We start from the raw sequence: 22250 nt of genomic DNA, 5'->3' as shown, positions 1-22250 counted from the left end.
TGTAATGTTTTAGGCAATCGTTTGTCTTTTCGTCAAGTTTCTTAACTATCTTGTTGGTCCTGGTATTGACTATTTTCTTTGATTTCTGAATTTTCATTCTCCCCTTGTCATTTTTTATCACTTTGAAATGCTATATGCTAACGATTTTGTAAAGTAAAAACACAATGTTGAACAGAAATGAAGTCAGAACTACTACATCTTTATCGATTTCTAGCAAGACATTTGTTTCATTCTCTTCAGAATGTTTTCTTATGTTTGCATTATGTAAGACTTAATATATAACATACATGTAGTATGCAGACCTTATTGATGAGTTTGTAAGCATTTTACATGAAATACTTCTTTTTTATGCAGTTTGAAGCAGCCAGCAAATCATCAGGACCTGATACAAATGAATCTGGGGAGAGAATAGCAACGGTTATGTTTTATGTGAGTATGGAAATATTAGAACTCGTTATGTCAGGCTCATATTTTCGAACGCCATCAGTGGTTCTTGAACAGTTGGAAGGTCAAATCGTATACAAAGTTGAAAAGCTTTGAAAAAAATGAAAACAACACGTAATAAACTTCATGCGTTAAAACAGAAAAGAAAAAGTTCCTCCAAAAAAAGGAAAATAAAACTTCATAAATGTCGTGGGTCCGATACGGATATGCCATCTGTACATAGGGTAGAATATAAGCAATGACGTGTATTGATCAAAACTGTCAATTTCGAAACTATAATTATTATAATTATCATGATCGCCAAATTTAAAATCTATTCCTTTTAGGTCTGCATTACAGAATTATCGTTGTACCTGTTCTTCATACAAAATGTTCCTTTTTATATATAATAGAATAGACTGCAACCAAATGAAGATGAGGAGAATTGATTGAGAAGCAAATTACTATGATCATTCTGTAAATATTTACACTTTTCATGCTTAGGTCTTCAACAGCCATGCTTATCATTATAAACGTACATTTACATTCGGCATGCTATCCTTTTACAACTAGTGCTACCAACCTATCAATGGACACGAAAACAGTTTTGTACACACGAAACGGTTTGCAAAATCTTAACAATTGAAGTTATCTATGATGGGGAAACACTTTTCCAACTGCGTATAATAATTGAAGATCATAGTTAGCTTTCTTATTACAAAATAAATGTGGAGATGTGGTATGATTGTCAATGAGAAAATCGTCCTTGTATAAATAAAATTAGCTTCCTTTAAGGGCATAATTAACTTCTATATAATGGCATATTCAACCTATACAGAAACCCTTAGTGTTCTTATTATAATGTTTTATGTCAAGTTGCATAATTGTGTGTATCATCATATACATGATATAGTGGAATGGTCATAAATAATATGGACCTATTTCACTAACTGGTTCTTTTACTGATTCAAATCCTTACCAAAATTCAACCAGTAATGAGTTTTGACAACTGGAAATAAATCAGGTGTATCACGTATTGCATGTATTGCAGGATGTACCACACTGGTAGAACGTATGGTATATATTTGTTGGAAGTTCAATTGATTTTTGTGCTTTGGAAAAAGTGTTTTCTGTTCTTATACACCTTTTCTAGTTTGCTGACACGCCTTTATTAGCAGTTATCGAGTTTTTGCTCAATATTTGTTTATTGTCTTGTGATTTTGATGTCTTATAATGCTTTACATTATCGTATTCAGTTACTTAAGACAGATTCAAAACATTTGTTTATCCCATCTGTGAGCTATCGATACGAACAAATCTAGGGCACTATGTTTCAAAAGGGTTGGATTTATTATAGTATTTGCTTTCAGTCTTAATTAATTATTCATTGGTTACTGTATGTGACGTAATATGTTTGTATTGACGTTTTAAAGAACAAGGTTAATGTAAAATAAAATGGAATGTAGAGAAAACAGTACATTATTTAACTGGTATGGAATATATATTATATGTACCAATTCTTATAAATTGAATTCTTTACGTTCGCGACTGAAATTTTTACTGTAAACATAAAAGTATTGAAGAATTCGTTATGTAAAACTACGAGAATAAATAAATACAAATTAAATAAGATATTCAAACATTGGGTTAGGAAACAAGAGCAGTAAATCGATTTCCCTATTTCCTAAATTTTTTATATACAATTTCATGAAATGTTTCTGAGCATCCAACCCAAGCCGACCAAAATAGTACAGCTAATTTGTACTTATCATTAGTAACAGGGCTTCTGAGATCACATTCAGTATTTGGCAGGTTTCGTGTTGATCCGTATTTAAATTGCAGTGGTGTTTCGCTGACTATTGTTTTTTCGTCGTTTTTCGTATTTTTGTTACGGTATGCCAATCTTTTTTTCAGTTAATGAGTTTTGATTGTAGCTTTGATTACTTCCTCCTCTTTTTAAAAGAGGTAACAGTCTCTTTTTAACTCGTTTGAATCATATCTATATAATTGTCAAATATTGTGTCGTTTCAATTTTAATGAATTCAGCAGCTCTGTTTACCTAGGGTCGTTATACATAAAGAAAACGTTTGAAACCAACAATCAGCATGATTAATTATTATCACTTTGACAAAATCATTTTTCTTAATTTGTCATATATTTAATATTATATTTCCATCCCAAAATATCAAAATAAAAGAAACATCAACATAACAGCCATTAGAATGACTGAGTTTCACACTACCAAACACATTTTTGGCACCACAACATTTTGACCTAAATGGCATAACTACAATTATACTGTTTTCTATTTTGTTCTCCTTAGCTTTCTGATGTAATGTATGGCGGCGCAACTGTGTTTCCTAATGTAAAGGCCAGGGTATCAGTAAAAAAGGTAATGGAAATTTAATGAAAATATAGATCATTTGTCCAGGCCTTGCTATCCGTTCCGTTCTATGTTCTGTTTTAAAACTTTTCGTGATCCTATTGTTTTGTCATAATGATATATACCTTCAGAAATCTATAGAGAGGAATTCCATTGGCTAATGTAATAACTAGCAGAATAAAAAGTTAGACGGAGCGTTGTCAGATCATTCTAAGCGAAGCATGAAGAACGGATCTGTGTTTAAATCATATAGAGGTAATACATTAAAGAAAATGCTTTCATTAAAATTTGAAATTATGAAAACGTTACTGCATATCTTTTTGTTCAACCATTGCATTTTCTGTTTTAAATATGATTATCAATTTTTCAATCCTATCAAATACTACATTTTTCTTTATTTTATTACAAACTACGAATATCGAACTAACAGCTAGTGACGGGTTGGATAATGCAAATATAATAGCGAATAACGAACCAGTGACTAACTTCATATTTAGGGATTTCAATCAGCTTCAATCTTCCAATATATTGTGATTTTTTTTTCAGGGGTCTGCTGCGTTTTGGTATAATACACATCTCGATGGTGAGGTAGACACTAGAATGTGCCATGCAGGATGTCCTGTACTTGTTGGATCAAAATGGGGTTAGTTAACGTATAACAACAAAAATAAGAAATCAGAATATCAAATATCATGTCACATACACTTAAAGTAACAGGGATACAACTAATTTCATTGTTTTTATGATGATATAATAATAATTATATTAGGATGACAAAAAAGGCCCTGCATTATCGCAACCAAAGACTAGATTTTAACACGCGTCTTTTGAAAGTTTAGGGATTTATCAAGTATTAACTTGTGGAAAATAACTAAGAATAAACCTTTTTATATCTGTTTTATGCAATCACAATTATAGTGTTCTTGAATTTAACTGTGAAGGAAGCTGAATATGAAAATATGAAGTCCATTCAAAATAAAAAGAAGAAGATGTGGTATGATTGTCAACTGTCCACCAGAGACCAAATGACGTTGAATTTTACAAATATAGGTCCCCGTATAGTTTATCTGATTTAGTGACTTCGGAATTATATAGAAATAAGACGATATTTTATGATTTAAAATAAGACAACATTCTATGAAAACCACAGTACAAAACTATGACCAACTGCATGTCTTCGAACCACATTCAATATTTAGAAAACCAAAACCGTTTAACAAAAGAAACAGATATACAACCGATTTCATTGTTATTATGATGATATAATAGTATTCGTATTAAGATGAACATAAAGACCCTGCATTATCACAATCAAAGACTAGATTTTAACACACGTCTTTTGAAAGTTTATGAATTTTTCAATTATTAACTTGTAGAAAACGTTTTTTTATCAATTTCATGTAATCACATTATTTTCCTTGGATTTAACTGTGAAGCAGAATATGAAGTCCATTCGTCATAAAAAGAAAATGTGGTATGATTGCCAATAAGACTACTCTCCACCAGAGACCAAATGACGTTGAAGTTACCAGCTATAGCTAGCTATGAAACCAGGTTAAATCCACCATTTCTATACAAGGAAATGCCTGTACGTAGTCAGGAATATTCGTTTGATGTGTTTGAGCTTTTGATTTTGCCATTTGATTAGGGACTTTCCGTTTTGAATTTTCCTTGGAGTTCGGTATTGTTGTTATTTCACTGTTCACCATATAGTTAATCTGCCATAGTGACTTTGAAGTTGTATAGAAATAAGATGATGTTGCATGATTGAAAATTTCTATAAAGACCACAGTTCAAAGCTGTGACCAATTACAGGTGAACGTACCTAATTCAACATTTAGCAAACCAAAACCGTATAGTGAGCTATAAAAGGGCTCCGGTATGACAAAATGTGAAATAAATTTAAAGTGATATTCAACGGCTTATTTTTTTTCTACGACAGTGAACGAAATAAAATATGACAGAGGGCAAGCAATGACAACCATTGGTTTACATGTTTTCGTCTTTTAACGATTAGACTTAGAATATTTTTAACTTTGGACTGAAGTTTAACAAAACAGAAAAAGAACACACTTTAGGGGTCAACTAAAGCTTAACTGATCGGATTGATACATGACACTTTCAATTAAAAAAGCAATGAAACAACGTGTAACATATTGACATGTTCATGTACTACAGTGACTTATTTATTTTTTTGGGGTACCAATTTTCGTTGAATGACGAAAAACTGTATTTTCGTTAATATTTAATTATGTGATTTTGCAAAAGTCGGCGCTATTCCAGTTTAACCCACCCCCATCCCCCCCACCCGCCACCCCATCCCCACCATCCACGGACGTTCAAAGCCGAATATTTGCAGGCGACAGATTTATAAGACCCACACAGGTGAAGAGCTATACGACCAAAAAAGACTTAATGATAACAGTCAAATCTAACTAACGTAAAAGGTGTAACCTTTATTTCTTACAAATATCAACTGGTTTACTTTTAAAGCATATTTGTGGCTTTAAGATATGAATGAATAACGAACAACTTTATTCTTAATTCTTTTTTTTTCCACAGTGAGCAATAAATGGATTCGAGAAAATGGACAACTCTTTAAAAAACCATGTGGACTAAAACATCATTTACAAGATACAAAGTTATAGCAGAATAACATCATTGTATTGTCATTACAAATCTTATAATCTGTAGCTGATAATCAAAAAAAAAATAAAAATTAGGTGGAATGGTTGAATTGTTGTTTTTATGCTCCATTTATGGGCATTATAGTTTTCGGTCTGTGCGTTCATCCGTCCGTCCGTCTATCCCGCTTCAGGTTAAAGTTTTTCAGGTTAAAGTTTTTGATCAAGGTAGTTTTTGATGAAGTCGAAGTCCAATCAACTTGAAACTTAGTACACATGTTCCCTATGATATGGTCTTTCTAATTTTAATGCCAATTTAGAGGTTGATCCAAATTTCACGGTCCACTGAACATAGAAAATGATAGTGCGAGTGGGGCATCCGTGTACTATGGACACATTCTTGTTAAAAGTATATGATGATTTTGTTTAAATGCTTGCATTGTACTTCTTTTTTTTTCTCAACTTGTTAAGTATAGTAATATGTTGTTTTTTTGCTTTAGCATGTTTCACTGTGTATTGTAATGTGTATTGTAATGTGAATTGTATTGTGAATTGCTATTTGTCAGTTTGTTTTTCTTTGGGCCATTGTATTGCCGTTCTTCCTTTAAATTATGTTTGTATTTCTCCTTTGTATTTCTTTCACTAATTTACTATCAAAATGACTTATGTCTCAGATATCTTTAATTATGAATGTTGTTTTTTTAAGTTTGCATAATAACTGCAAACTTGACACAAGATAAGACTAATGTAAAGTCGTAATTTGAGGTTTTTAAAAATAACGTTGTCGATGAATGAATAGGTATTTTGGTGGGGTTGGTGTTGCTTAGTCTTTAGTTTTCTATGTTGTGTCATCTGTACTAATATTTGTCTGTTTGTCTTTTTGTTTTTGGCCATGGCATTGTCAGTTTGCTTTCGATCTGTGAGTTTGACTATCCCTCTGGAATCTTTTGTCCCTCTTTTAATTACAGGTCATAATTAAAAATACACACACAAACAATTTTTATGATGTATTTTGAATGGATCAGACCTTCGCATTGTCCTGTTTTTAAACCTTATCCTTATTTCGTGTTTATGTCAAGTCAATACACCACTATTGTCTATAGATACATTAATTCATAGACTGAAATTTTAAAGCTAAATGTTTAAGTATAATGCACACTATATATTCTAGATAACAGCAGTAACGCATACTCCGTAGGTATTCAGATGAACGAGTGCAAGAATTTAAACCTTATATAGACTTAAATTGTAATCTACTTTAAAGGTATTTTTAAGTAATTAGGTAACATTTGCCTGATCATATGAACGTGGAGGAATTAATTAGGCTACATTTATGCCACGGGGAAAGTTTATTCGAGTAAATAAAGTTGATTGAATAGATTGTTAATCGAAAATATATGTGAAAAGTTTGTGTTAAAATATTAATGGTATGTCATAAACATCTAACATTTTGAATGAATATAACGTTAACCATCTAGATATGACCTTGGTAATGCCAAATGATTATCTAATGTACAACTACTGGGTGTCGCATTTCTGTGATTTTTGAATCATTTCAACACATTGTAAAGGTGAATGCATGATTTAAAAGTTGTGCCCTGTAAGTAAAGAATATGATAATAACGTTTGCTTTTCAAATTATACTTAAAGGGGTATTAAAGCTGTCAAATTCATGTTCACCAATTCCACTCAAATTCTCCTATTTGATTCATTATCTACTAAAACGTATATCAAACTTACAAAAAGTCTAAAATGAACAATTAACAATGAATGCACTTGATAATTTGTATCCACATTTTGTGTGTATTTTCATCTAGACGCCATCTAATTAACCATCGAGGTAAACTCCGAAAACTGTCGACGGTCATTTAACCCGATATAGATATAAATAAAGACATAAATAGATATCGAACAGTGCAATTGGACTTACCTGTATAAGAATGGGTTTTTGTCGATCGAACCAGTCAACCAAATGGTTTACTTTGTTTCACTTTTAATGATGAAGTTATTTTCCTTTTAATAGCTGAAAGCGTAACCCATCTCTAGCTAAGGGGTTAAATAGAGTGTCACATGAATACGATTTCAATGAGGTCGAATTATTCACTTGCAAGTGAATAATTCATCAGCGATGTTTCTTAGCTCATTTTAACAAAATTTAACCAAACTGGCGAAAAGCGAATTATTATTTCATTATTTCACTTTCATTAATGATATCGATTTAACCAAAAAAAATCATATTTTATTTTTTTTATTTCTCGTAGCTAATGCCCTATTTAATAACTAAATCCAAGCTTCAAGATATGACCTTAAATAATCATGGGACGCACATTAACTTTGGATCACGATAAACTATTATACGGATATGAGTAAGATCCAACAAACCACTGATAAGGTTTTACTCTAACGTGAACGCCACATTTGTCTTATATACAATTTTATCGGTAAAAGCATAAATATCTACAGAAATCGCAAATATATATATGTAATTTATTAGTTTATACACTTGCCATAACATATACTGGAGAATATAAATAAAGTTGTCCTCTAGGCAATTAAAAACTAAGAGTGTATTTAGATATTGCAATATCATAGAATAATGAGTATGAGATGCAATTAAAATCAATTTAAAAAAAAACGGAAGATGATGATACTATTGATTGTTAGTATTATTATTGTTACTATTACTATAATTATAGTTGGTGTTCTCCTATTATAAGTTGTTTGCTAATACATCTTTCTATAAATATTTCAAACTATTTTTATACCAGATAATTGAAGAGATTGAATGAATGTAATTTTATCGTTTACATAACATTCTCCAGCTTATTCAGTAGATAACCGTTGTTTGAATGCCTAGAATCCAGTCTTCAGGTCGAGAGCATATGAATATAGTTTGATAAAATCCTGTTTTGTAAAAATAAAACAACACATATACAGTTATACCCTCAACAAGATAGCCCAAACAATGACAATTACCCTGACACAAAATCTGATTTTACAAGGCTGAATAGTACTTTAAACATAAAAATGTTCTAACCATCATATATGTCTGTCTCAACTTTCAGTGTGATAATAGATTACTTTGGGTACGTGTGAAATGACAAATAGAAAACAACAGTCAAGAAACATGTTAAATTGTGTAAACATTCCTCTAAAACCAAACGCCATTACACCATAAACGTTTAATTGGGAAGATTACACAATTCAGTGACAGTATAGATTGTCTCAAAATATACATGTAACAATTATGTACAAGGCTTGGAAACAGGTAGTATGCAAGGCTTTATTGAAACGAATGAATGTTTTGTCTTAAGACAATATACGATTGTTCATACTGCAATTCTTACAACTGTTCCAAATGAAATATTTTGGGTAGAAACGAACAATTTGGAATTTGATGCGTACGACGTAAATATTCAGCATTCTGAACATATAAACATGCATTCTTTCAAGACGTTATAAATAAAACTCATAGAAACACATTATCAAAGTCACAAACACTGACTGTATATCACAAATGTTTTAAAGGTCAATGCAATCGCAAAACACAAAAAGGACAGTTGCAGTATAGTATTTATTAACCTTTTGTGTGTATACGCAGAATTGAAATAAGCCCGTTAACGAACTCCTCGATTTTAACACTATTATTGAGCAATCTAGATAACAAATCAGTTAGTGACCGACGACTTTCGACAGGAAACACAGAAGGTTCTAATAAATACTTCAGAAATGTGTTATACATATTATAAATGTTAAATCTAACATTGCAACCTCTACATACGCCTACATTGCAATTACTTCCCGGTTCACAAAATGTTGTTGATCTTTCAACCTTGTTTAAGGGTTCACAAGGACAATTGAATGGACACGGAGTAAATGTTTGATTTAGATGACAGCCATGTTCTACATTGGAGATATAATCAAGATCAATAAGCTTAATTCTGTTGTTTACCATAAGAAAATGATCACTTTTAAAGTCTACAATAAGCATTGATCCCAAAGGCGAACTATGAAGATATGATAATAAATCAGCAAGTTCCAAAGCATGTCTTAGTCGTTCTTGTATTGTGAAATATTTAGTACGAACATCAAATGCATTCCCGTACTCATAAACAGCCGAAATATCAGAATATTTGAGTAAGTTCTGTCCTTGATAGTCTATATGTAAATGTCGTAGGCAAAAGCCATACATTTTAATGATGGAAGAATGTTCAAGTTGATCCCGCATAATGATTTCCTTCATAAAAAACATCTGCCTTGATTCCCATCCCATGCCTTCCTGTTTTAAGATTGACAACCGCTTAACAGCTAATACCTGTCCATTGAAATATCCAATGTCAACGACTTTTGACCTCCCATCTCCAACTTCATATTTAGTTATTCTGATTTTATCCATATTCGTGCAGTTAAATATGTACTTCTCTTCAATTACCTTATAGGTATATTCGAAAGTAAAATATTGTTTGACTCTTTGAATATTTCTAGATATCAGAGATGTGCGTAATAATAATAAAACTACTGTGATAAAAAAAGTAATTCGAAAACCAGCAACAAAGACTTTATACGTGATATGTCTCATAGTCGTATAACAATAACGCAGCTTTGAACCAAATACACTTTTTCTTCTTGAAGTGGAATGAGCAAAAGCTGGAAAAGAAAAATATGAATTTTAACGGCAGTAGACTTATGTGTTGATGCAAGTTATTTTAACAGTTCTAATTGTTCAAAACAAGAGATCATCAATAGTTTTCAACTAATTTTCGAAATGACAAAAAGATGATATAGAGAAGGAAAGTAATGTGTAATATGTAAATGTTCTGAAGTAGACTTCTGACAGAAAACAAAAAAAAGGTTTTGCACATAATATCCGATATTTCCGTTTTAACACTCAGTCAATGTGATTTTCAAACGATGAATAATGATGGTGTTAAATGTCTGCCGTAGAAGAGACGTATATACTAGGATGGGAATATGTTACTACGATGCAAAAACAAACATTGTTTTGTACTCTAATGGGTGTATTGAAATTTATTTATAAAAGAAATATAAAATAAAGCAAGTCATTGATTTGTGTTGAAATACTTATTTTTTTCCAACAATTTGTTTCCTATTGAACAATCATGTTATTAAAACAAGTTTTCAATTAATACATAATTTTATCATATTTGACAGAACCAAATATGTAACCGTTATTGGAGTTCCACCTGGAAAAATATGGAGCTTTTGACGATAAATTTGAAGATATGTTACATTAGACAAAACTGTTTAAAGCTTCTAAGCTTCGATTCCGAATTTCAATTTACATTTTTCTAATTTTAAGATATATATCATTAATATGCGAAACATGCACAAGTAAACTAATGGCGATCTAAAACGGTCGTTTTGATCGGACCAATACATTATTAAGTCATTTCCAGTCTTTCAGTAAATTTTCAGATTTATTCAGTTGCGGTTTTCAAAAAATTAAAAGCATGATAAATATCTTTTCTTCATTTAGGACTTATTTCATAATTCTGTTTCCAAATACGTTTCGAGATTGACATTTGAACTTATAAGGGAATATTTACAATTTTTATTCAGCTGTTAAATAACACCATGTCATTACAATTTCAAAATGTAGAATTTTTATATTATAAATTCAATACAATTGAACTCTAAAGAAGTTTTTTTTAAATATCAATATTAATAAGTTGTTCCCCCACCACTACCCCCCCCCCCCCCCCCTCCCCCAAAAAATAGTATTTTCGTCTTTTGGTAGTAATTGTTCGTCAATTTCTGGTTAAATTTTCAATTTTCTTTTGGTGAGAGCGGAAGCATATACAATTCGACTTTGTTTCATAACTTGTAATATCTTTGCTTTATAGAAATGAGAAGAACTGCAAGTGGGGAGGGGGCGGCAAAGTTATGGAAACAGAATGTCAACTAGGAACAGGTCTATCATTCATTTCTACATATTTATATGACTTATTGAACAGACATTTGCTATAAAATTGACGTGTACTTAAACAATATCTACAAGAAGAGGGTTCTGTGCATCATCGATGTATTTTACAAACACTTATAGACAACATAGGAAAATGGTTGCTAGAAGCTAGAAGAAGCTATTACGTTTCATTGTCTACTGTTAGTTTGGGAGCCCACCGACCACGTTTAGGTCAGAGACCACATGACAGATATTTTGTCTTGCCTGCGATGCAAATCGCAGAATGCGATAATAGAGAATACCACCCGACGTTGGCGAAGGCGTTAACTATTTAAATTTCGGGTATAGAGGACCTGGATGCCTTATACCTAGCATATAGATGAGTTGTTTTACGAATTTTCCATCTATTAAATGATCATTGTCTCGGACCTCATTTTCATGGTTCAGCGACTACTTAAACAACTGTATAGTGTTTTCGTCATGTGAATGTCTCACTTATTATGAGTCATAAGATAACTATATTCGGTTACTAGTATATGGTATCCTTGCAAGGTATACATGTCCGTCAGACATGGTTCACCTGACCTCGATCTCATTTCATGGGTCAGTGAACAAGGTAAAGTTTTCGTGGTCAATTTTGTATTGCGGATATTATGAGCAGTGGGTCGAATATATTTGGTGTATGGAATAATAGCAAGGTGTACAGGTCTTGTGGCAGAGTTTATCTGCCCTTGAACTCATTTATGAATCATTGATAAATTCATTTGATGTTATACCCTGTATAACCTTTTTTCTTTAAGACTTTTAATGTAAATTCAATCATGTTTAGCACATTTTAGTGTGTACATTTTTTTTATCTCTTTTGTAAACGTACATCTATTACGGTTATGTTGTTAATAAAGCACGTATATTAAGAAAAAATGTATTCTATATTTGAAGATAATGTCTATTGGTACCAACATTGGTTTTGTTCTTTTTACAACTAAAATATAACTAAATAGGTATTATTTTAAATTCGTGATAACTTATGGTCCTGCTTTCTGTCAATATTATGTACGTATAGTTTGACATTGCATAAAGTCAGGCTTTTCTCAGACTGTTGATGACGTCATTAAACTAGCTTTAAGTAACTGCTAGTACTTTTAGATCGTTAATGTGTGTCCTTTGTCTTTAAGTTATAAAAATAAGGAGATGTCGTATGATTGCTAATGAGACAACTATCCACCCAAGTTCAAATGAAGTGGACGTAGCAATTATAGGCAACCGTACGGCCTTCAACAATCAGAAAAACCCATACCATATAGTCGATTATAAAAGTCCCAGACATGAAAAATATGACACAATTCAATTGAGAAAACTAACGGCCTTGTGTGTTTAGTTGTTTTTGTGCTACATGCCGGTTTGATGAGTCGAGCCATCTACCGTTTGTTCTTACGTTATGTTGTTAGATATTTGTCTTAGGTACGGGGAGGGTTGAACGCTCACAAACAGGTTTAACACCCGCCACATTCTGCATGTTCCTGTCCACATGATTAAAAGTCAGGAGCCTGTTATTCAGTAGTTGTCGTTTGTTGCTCTATGTTGTGTTCTTTTTCATGAACACGAGAACTTATGTCGACAATCATGATTGAAAAATGTAATGATCAATTAACTTAAAGCTCGTTTAATAGAGACCTTTTTGACACTGGGCACACTACATAAAATATAGGAGTAATTAATGAGGGGTAATCCTGTATATGAAAAAGACTAATTTTCAAAAAAATTCTCTGTTGTTGGTTGAAATATTTTGTTATAGCATTTCAACCACAAAAATATTTCGACTCTCTAAAACATAGTGGCATTGTCATTAAACATTTCAAATATCAAAAAAACGAAACAGAAGTATGCACACAAAACATTTTTTATCAATCTTAAAACTGTCTACAAAAAGTATATTTTACAAGTGTTATGAAAGAATGAATGAACGAAGTTTTTGGGTTACATCAATAAGACTGCAACATAACCACAAATATTACCAAAGTTTTTTTATTGAGCGCAATATACAAAAATAAATATGTACATGCCATATTTCAAGCTGTAATTGTATCTGGTCTTAAAGTTGAGAAAAAATTAAACAGAAAATAATAGACTATATCAGCATCAACAATGATTAATTTCTCATAATAGGAACAACATGAACAACAATATACACTCAGCGTAAAGACAGAAGATAACCGCTGAAAAAGTTTTCAATTAACGACAGACACAGGAATACGAGGGATATAATATGGGGTTTAGAAAGATTCTTTCGTCTCATTTAGAGAACATGCGATAGGTATATCAAAGAACATAAAATAAAATCAGCATAACAGAATAATTTATTCTAAAACAACGATATATAAAGGTAAAAAAATACAATATCAAAGAAGTAATTCATTTACTATATAATACCGTACGAAAGAATGTTCACAGTGATTGAAGGCAATCTTAAACTCCTTATACAATGTTATACTGCTGATTTGTAAACATGTCTTCTTAGTGTTATTCAAACATGCAATTCACCCTGAAGTTTCAATAGCAATTTTTTTTCTCTCATTCATAAAAGCAATCTGCTTTTCAAAAAGGGTGATATAAGATACAAAGAATGTATTCAAAAGCCATAGGTCCAAGAAAAACAAACAACACTAGGCAAATAAGAAAACCATAAAAGACAAACAAAACTTCATATAGAATTTTGTTGCCATGAAGACCAAAACCGATTTTGGTCCGAACATCGATCTAGTCAAACATATATCTATAGGAGATACACAACAGATCACTTATGTTTTAAATTGTTAACTGCGGGACCATTTTTGTATTTTAGTAGACACATGTAAATATCTTAATTATAACCTTTGTTAGGAAAATAAACAAATAACATATCTATATTTGTGTCCATTAAAAATACCATGCTTATTAAATTCAAGTTGAACTTCCAACACTAACATATAAACTGAATGAATACAACGGAGACTGATTTCAATGCGTACTACACACGATTTTTTTTTTTTTTTTTTATTTTGTATTTTTTTGGTGAAAGGGGGGGGGGTATTCTTTATCAGATGCGTTCGAGTTAAATATTAAGCTCTTCGCATTTCAAAGTTCGGGAACCGAAATGTAAGCTAATTGACTTAAGATCATAAACACCTAAAAGCCCATCATATACACGTATAAAAATTGCTGTTTTTATCCAACGCAATCATAGGTTTGAACGTTGTTTTCAATTTAGACTTATTATATTTTTTTCGTTTGGGCTTGTATTATATTTACCTTCGGGTTTGTATGATCCGTTCATCCTATTTCGACATTTTGAAATTTATTTATAAACGAAATATAAAATAAAGCAAGTCATTGATTTGTGTTGAAATGCTTATTTTTTTTCCAACAATTTGTTTCCTATTGAACATGTTAATAAAACAAGTTTTCAATTAATACATAATTTTATCATATTTGACACACTCATACAATATATAACAAATAATCTTGTAATGCGAGTCAGTATTGAACCAAATATGTAACCGTTATTGGAGTTCCACCTGGAAAGATATGGAGCTTTTGACGATAAATTTAAAGATATGTTATATTAGACAAAACTGTTTAAAGCTTCTAAGCTTCGATTCCGAATTTCAATTTACATTTTTCTAATTTTAAGATATATATCATTAATATGCGAAACATGCACAAGTAAACTAACTAACATCAATAAGACTGTAACATAACCACAAATATTACCAAAGTTTTTTTATTGAGCGCAATATACAAAAATAAATATGTACATGCCATATTTCAAGCTGTAATTGTATCTGGTCTTAAAGTTGTGAAAAAATTAAACAGAAAATAATAGACTATATCAGCATCAACAATGATTAATTTCTCATAATAGGAACAACATGAACAACAATATACACTCAGCGTAAAGACAGAAGATAACCGCTGAAAAAGTTTTCAATTAACGACAGACACAGGAATACGAGGGATATAATATGGGGTTTAGAAAGATTCTTTCGTCTCATTTAGAGAACATGCGATAGGTATATCAAAGAACATAAAATAAAATCAGCATAACAGAATAATTTATTCTAAAACAACGATATATAAAGGTAAAAAAATACAATATCAAAGAAGTAATTCATTTACTATATAATACCGTACGAAAGAATGTTCACAGTGATTGAAGGCAATCTTAAACTCCTTATACATTGTTATACTGCTGATTTGTAAACATGTCTTCTTAGTGTTATTCAAACATGCAATTCACCCTGAAGTTTCAATAACAATTTTTTTTTCTCTCATTCATAAAAGCAATCTGCTTTTCAAAAAGGTGATATAAGATACAAAGAATGTATTCAAAAGCCATAGGTCCAAGAAAAACAAACAACACTAGGCAAATAAGAAAACCATAAAAGACAAACAAAACTTCATATAGAATTTTGGTGCCATGAAGACCAAAACCGATTTTGGTCCGAACATCGATCTAGTCAAACATATATCTATAGGAGATACACAACAGATCACTTATGTTTTAAATTGTTAACTGCAGGACCATTTTTGTATTTTAGTAGACACATGTAAATATCTTAATTATAACCTTTGTTAGGAAAATAAACAAATAACATATCTATATTTGTGTCCATTAAAATTACCATGCTTATTAAATTCAAGTTGAACTTCCAACACTAACATATAAACTGAATGAATACAACGGAGACTGATTTCAATGCGTACTACACACGATTTTTTTTTTTTTTTTTTATTTTGTATTTTTTTGGTGAAAGGGGGGGGGTATTCTTTATCAGATGCGTTCGAGTTAAATATTAAGCTCTTTGCATTTCAAAGTTTGGGAACCGAAATGTAAGCTAATTGACTTAAGATCATAAACACCTAAAAGCCCATCATATACACGTATAAAAATTGAAGTTTTTATCCAACGCAATCATAGGTTTGAACGTTGTTTTCAATTTAGACTTATTATATTTTTTCGTTTGGGCTTGTATTATATTTACCTTCGGGTTTGTATGATCCGTTCATCCTATTTCGACTCTTCAAATTTCAAGAGACTATCCTTAATTGATTAAATTATATGGCCTTCCAAATACCGTTTCGATCCAAACATCACTGAAGAGACATTAATTGTCGAAATCCGGATATGGTGTATTAATTTTTGCGCCTTTTGTTTGCGGTATACCATCTTTTCCGCAAGTTTATTGTTTTCTGTTTGGTATTAAATTCATAGTTAAGATCCATTTGGTTACATCTGGTGATCCATTTATTTGTCAATTACCAATGGCAGTCAGCAGGGTTTAAGGACATCCGTTGTTCGACCTGCTAGTCAATTGCATTTTTAAAATATACTTTTTTCACTTTTTGGTCTTTTGGAAAATGTTTGTGATGTATTTAGACCCCTCTACCAAGAAATTTGTTTTGCATGCACACGTATAAAAATTGGGGTTTTTATCCAACGCAATCATATGTTTGAACGTTATTATCAATTTAGACTTGTATATATATATTTATAAATATTTCGGATAACAGATATCCTTCTTTAGTAAATATGATTGTGATGTTGAATGAATCATATATCAGTCTACTTAGATTAAACTATAACAATCTTGAAATTTATACAATAAAAAAGTCAAACCGAACATCAGGTAAGACGCTTGCACAATTCTAAATATGTGTTAAACACGACATAGGTTATATGACTAATTACAACAGAGAGTTCAAATATATGCTTTAAATAAGAATAATAATGTGCGATATGAACTAGCACAATTCTAAAGCTTTAACGGTGACGACAGTTATGATGTTACAAGAACTATTGCGTCAATAAGAATTCCAAATAAACAGCACTGAACGATCTAAATTTGTAAATACTTCAAATTTGACAACGGTAGAGCAGTTACAGCAGAGTCTGCGTATTTAAACATCGCAAACAAACGGCCGTTAAAATATAATTATAAATTTTGACTAAGATTAACTAGTTGAACGTGGCTTGGTACTTTTACATCCCTCAAAAAATTAAGCAATTTAAATTGGTATATTCAACAGATTTTAGAGATGAGTAAGGTAAAGAAATGGAAACAGAGACTGATATAATAAGTAATATAACCCAAATGTGAAGCACTGCATGGAGTCGAACTACATCTTTTTTATTTATCCCATTTGGTGCCAAAGTTGTTAATTTTCTTATCCAAAATCTTTCCCGAGTGAGTCTATCCTCCGTAGACCAAGCAGAGTTGTGGTCAATGATTGTAATGGTCAGTCGATTGAGATCTGCCTTAGTGTGGCCAGGGGATCTCAAATGTCGACTGAGAGGGAGGTCTGGCTTGCATTGGTAGTCGCTACGATGACCGTTCATTCGTTTGTGAAACGGCTGCTCTGACTCGCCAACATACTGTTTACCACATTTACATTGTAGGGGATACACAACATTGCAAAATATGGTGTATTCTGTACCAGTGGAGTGACTGTTAAAAGTCTGGGTAACCAGTATTTGTTTGCAAGTCAGACATCGTTTGTTTCCGCAACCCTTGCAAGAGCCCACAGACGAAGAGCCTGCTTGAGAGGATAAATCAGCTCTCACCAGCAAGTCTTTAAGGCTTTTGGGCCTACGGAATGCCAGTACAGGTGGCACGGGAAAGATCTTGGATAGTTTAGGATGTTTTTCGATTTCTTTCCAATTTTCGCGGATTAGGTGAGATAAGTTGTCAAATTTTGGATGGTAAGTCAACACAAAAGGCACCCTCCTGTTGACCTTTTTGACTTTATATTGTAAAAGTTCATCTCGGCTGATGTTGTTAGCGCGAGAAAAACCTTTATCAATGTCTTTTCTTTTGTAGCCCCGATGTTTTAGGTGACCGCAAAGTTCTTGTAGTCGTTTTTTTGCAATATCGTTGGTGGAGCAAATCCTTTTTATTTGTATGGCCTGACTGTAGGGAATGCTCTTGGTGCAATGTTTGGGGTGACAACTCAAAGGAGATAGATATTGATGTTTGTCTGTGGGCTTGCAATACAGATCTGTAAATATGTTTCCATCCCTAACTTGCGTTGTAGTGTCTAGAAATGTGATCTTAGAGTCAGAGATTTCATATGTGAATTTTATTGAGGAATGGGCATCGTTGGCATGTTGAATGAACAAATTTAGTTCTTGTTCAGTATTATCCCACTTCATGTCAATATCATCGATAAATCGGAACCAAGCGAGGGGTTGATAAAGAGAAGAATTGAGAATTCTCTGTTCTAATTTCCCCATAAAAATATTGGCATAAGACGGGGCCATCTTTGTTCCCATTGCATTAACTTGGAGAAAGTGTTCACCATTGAATGTGAAGTTATTGCATTGTAATACCAAAGTAAGTATATATATATATAAGTACGTCTGAACCAGTGACAACTCTACAGCAGATTTATCCATCGGATCACCAGCAGTGATGGTGATACATGACTGTGTACATTCTGTATATCCTACAAATTAATGCAAGATACAGTCACAGAAATAATTATATTTATATCCCGGCGAGGGAAGAACAAACAATTTGCGAAAGCACATTGACAGATCTAACATTGTTGGGCTGATGTTTAGACGAGTTGTATATACAGAATATACACAGCCATGTATCACCATCACTGCTGGTGATCCGATGGATAAATCTGCTGTAGAGTTGTCATTGGTTCAGACGTACTTATGAATATAAATATTTCTGTGACTGTATCTTACATTAATTTGTAGGATCCTTTACAATAGATATTTCAGCTGATCTGTAACAATTCCATCTTCATGCCTTATATATCATGTACTGTATTACAACGCTAGATTAAAACTGACGAGGAAAGGTAACACCCGGCAACCGAAAGCTTTATTATTGTGAAGCCTATGTGGTCGTGTGGTCTAGCGCGTCCGATACAGTGCAGGCGATTTGGTGTCACGATATCTCAGTAGCATGAGTTCGAATCTCGGCGATGGAAGAACAAACACTTTGCGAAAGCAAATTTACAGATCTAACATTTTTGGGCTGATGTTTAGACGAGTTGTATATATATAAATATATATATATATATAGAGAGAGAGAGAGAGAGAGAGAGAGAGAGAGAGAGAGAGAGAGATAGAGAGAGAGAGAGAGATAATATATTATAACAGTAAGAGTAGCAGGGGTAGGGCAATCATTAAACCATTGTGTTTTTTTTTCTATTTACAATGAGTACACAATTGGTTTTTTTTTAATTTTTTTTAATTTATATATGACTTCGTGTGCTTATTTCATATTGAAAATAGTTGCAGTCTATTGACACGTCCTCAGTTTCAATACACCATTACGAACAAATGTACAATATATAGAAACATGCAAAACATAACAACCTAATTGAGATTTTTTATCTAAAATACTTACTCAATTAAACATGTATATATATAATATCCGTTTTACAGTCTGCAATAAAGGCGTTTACCAAAAAAAACCTCATCAGGCTAATAATTTGAAACAAGGCATTCAAGACCCGTGTCAATACATAAACAAGTAAAAATGAAAATATCACATCGTGACATCTTATTAGTGGTCTTAGTGCAACAGCTTACATAATCATTAAGATATAATGATAGCGTTTAATATACAAACAATATCTTATTATTTGTGCCTTTTAGTTAGAAACTTACGCCAGTAACAGTTGGAGGTTATATAACAAAAGTAAAGACTGTATAAAGAATTTTGATTTCGATTGACTTGTGTTTAACCTTAAAATATTGCAAGTGCTCAACATATGGGGTACCTTTAGATCATTTACGAATCTTAGGGATATTATAATTAGTAAGCAGGAAAAACTTTGCACAAAAATAGTTAATTTTTATTTGTCTATGTTAAGAACATTATAGGTGCAAAGGGACAATTTGATTCATCGATATTTACATGTATCAGTACTGAATGTTATTGTGAATGACTACGTATTTTCATTTTGTTTTGTGATACTCTCCCCTCTTCCAAATAGATAATTATGACAGTAACAAGTTTTCCCGTCATGCATTTTACGATTACGATAGGTATCTTTTCATTTCAAAGATATGCTAAATGATAGATTCTTGTTATGGACACATTAACAAATCACGGGTTTCAAATAAAGAAGCAACATTGTTAACCTGACCTCAACCTCATTTCATGAATCAGTGATCAAGGTTAAAGTTAGGTGGTCAAGTCGTTATCTCAGATATAATAAGAAGTATGTCAACTATATTTGGTGTATGGAAAGATTGTAAGGTGTACATGTGTGACAGGCAGGTATTATCTGACATTGACCTCAATTTCATGGTTCATTGAACAATGTTTAGTTTTGAGGTTTGGTCTATGCCTAGGATACTAGTAGCAGTAAGGCCACTATATTTGGTTTTTGGAATGATTGTAAGGTGCACATGTCTGACACGTATGGTTCAACTGACCATGACTTCATTTTCATGGGTCATTGATATTTGTAGTAAAACCGTCAGATTTATTACAGACTTTCAACATAAATTCAATCATAAGTAAAGCAGGCAAGACATTTCAGTGTTTGTATACTCTTGTTTAATTTTTTCCTAGGCCAAACAAACATTTAGGTGTATTTCCAGTTGCATGCCCCATAAACATAGGGTTGGTTGGTCGAGATGTTTTCTTGATAATTTCATAGTGAAGTTCTTTAAACGGTTGTTCAAATGTTTTTCGAGTGTGAAACTGTCATGAACGTTTGTATATCAGGTTTATATTGGTTGCAGTTATATACGGTAATCAACCGAGCTGGCCATTTGTTCATTATAATTGATGGTCACAAAATCACTTTCACAAATAGTGCGAATTAGACACAGATGATTTTGGGACATGCTTAAGGAAGAGCTTTTTTTATCACAGCGATTTTTGATAAATGATATTTTTTTTCCTTCTGTTTACATGGTTAAGTTTGTGATTAGGTCTGTTTAAGGGAAACCGCTAATGGTTAGTAAGTCAATGCTATTTGTTTTTCCAATAGAATATCTCTTTTCAAGGATAATAAAATGTCCCACCAAATGTTTGTTTCTTTCAACTTTAATCAAACATTGACATGGCTATTGCATAGCCTGCTAATAGTACTTGTAAATCTGCAACTCCTGGTAAACAGCTAATTCACCAAACCTGCACACATTGTTCTGCAGGACAGTGACTTGTTTTTATTTATTTGTCTCCAGACAACTACATACTTGTTTTTTCTTTCAATACCATACACAAATAAGATTGTTTTATCAGTGTTTATTGGCTCGCCTACGACGAAAGTCGCAGTATGCGATACATTTGTATTAAAGTCTGTATAAAGGTTTATATTTCAGAAGGTAGAAGAGTTGAATGTTTCATACCTTGTATGCAGATACCTTATGTTACGAAGTTTCCGTCTGTCATGTGTCCATTGTCCATGATCTCATTTTCATGGTTCAGCGACTGAAAAAAATCAGGTGAATTTCTCAGTTATTATGAGTAGTAAGATAACTATATTTGGTATATCGGTTTCTTGCAACGCCTACATATCTTTCAGATAAGGTTCACCTGACCTCAACCTCATTTCATGGATCAGTGATCAAGGTTAAAGTTACGTGATTAGGTCTGTTCCTCAGAAACTTCAAGCAGTAGGTTAACTATATGTGGTGTATGGAATGGTTGAAAGGTGTACATGTCACTCTGGCAGTCTTCATCTGATCTTGACCTCATTTTAATGGTTCATTGGTCAATGTTACGTTTTTGTGTTTTTGGTCTGTTTTCCAAATACTATAACCAATAGGTCAATTATGTTTGGTGTAATTTGAATGAATGTAAGGTGTACGTGTTTGTCTACCTTTACCTCATTTTCATGGTAATCATTGGTCAATGTTAAATTTGTGTTTTGGTCGGTT

General features: G+C 32.2%; 2 protein-coding genes across 15 annotated transcripts in view; one reads left to right on the top strand and one right to left on the bottom strand.

Annotated features, from left to right (window-relative positions):
- The window catches only part of LOC127717824 (prolyl 4-hydroxylase subunit alpha-1-like), a 55412-nt gene extending 49882 nt beyond the window's left edge, over positions 1–5530 (top strand). For 7 of the 13 annotated variants that reach the window (XM_052223676.1, XM_052223675.1, XM_052223680.1 and 4 more), the window contains 4 exons: positions 355–429; positions 2747–2815; positions 3353–3449; positions 5369–5530. In XM_052223676.1, the coding sequence (XP_052079636.1) occupies positions 355–429; positions 2747–2815; positions 3353–3449; positions 5369–5454 (327 nt within the window). In that variant the 3' untranslated portion in view covers positions 5455–5530. The remainder of the gene's footprint in view (positions 1–354; positions 430–2746; positions 2816–3352; positions 3450–5368) is intronic. The other 6 variants (XM_052223682.1, XM_052223678.1, XM_052223681.1 and 3 more) reach the window with 3 other exon arrangements.
- Positions 5531–8985: 3455 nt separating this feature from the next.
- The window catches only part of LOC127717830 (extracellular tyrosine-protein kinase PKDCC-like), a 40178-nt gene continuing 26913 nt past the window's right edge, over positions 8986–22250 (bottom strand). The window contains exons 1-2 of one of the 2 annotated variants that reach the window (XM_052223691.1): positions 19759–19893; positions 8986–10077 (exon numbers count right to left, since the gene is read on the bottom strand). In XM_052223691.1, coding sequence (XP_052079651.1) covers positions 9008–10009 — 1002 coding nt within the window. In that variant the 5' untranslated portion in view covers positions 10010–10077; positions 19759–19893 and the 3' untranslated portion in view covers positions 8986–9007. Of the gene's footprint in view, positions 10078–19758; positions 19894–22250 lie in introns of those variants that run through there. The other variant, XM_052223692.1, reaches the window with a different exon arrangement.

This window comes from Mytilus californianus, unplaced genomic scaffold (genome assembly GCF_021869535.1).
Source record: "Mytilus californianus isolate M0D057914Y unplaced genomic scaffold, xbMytCali1.0.p SCAF_10, whole genome shotgun sequence".
Lineage (NCBI taxonomy): Eukaryota > Metazoa > Mollusca > Bivalvia > Mytilida > Mytilidae > Mytilus > Mytilus californianus.
This window is presented reverse-complemented; position numbering and strand designations above follow the sequence as displayed.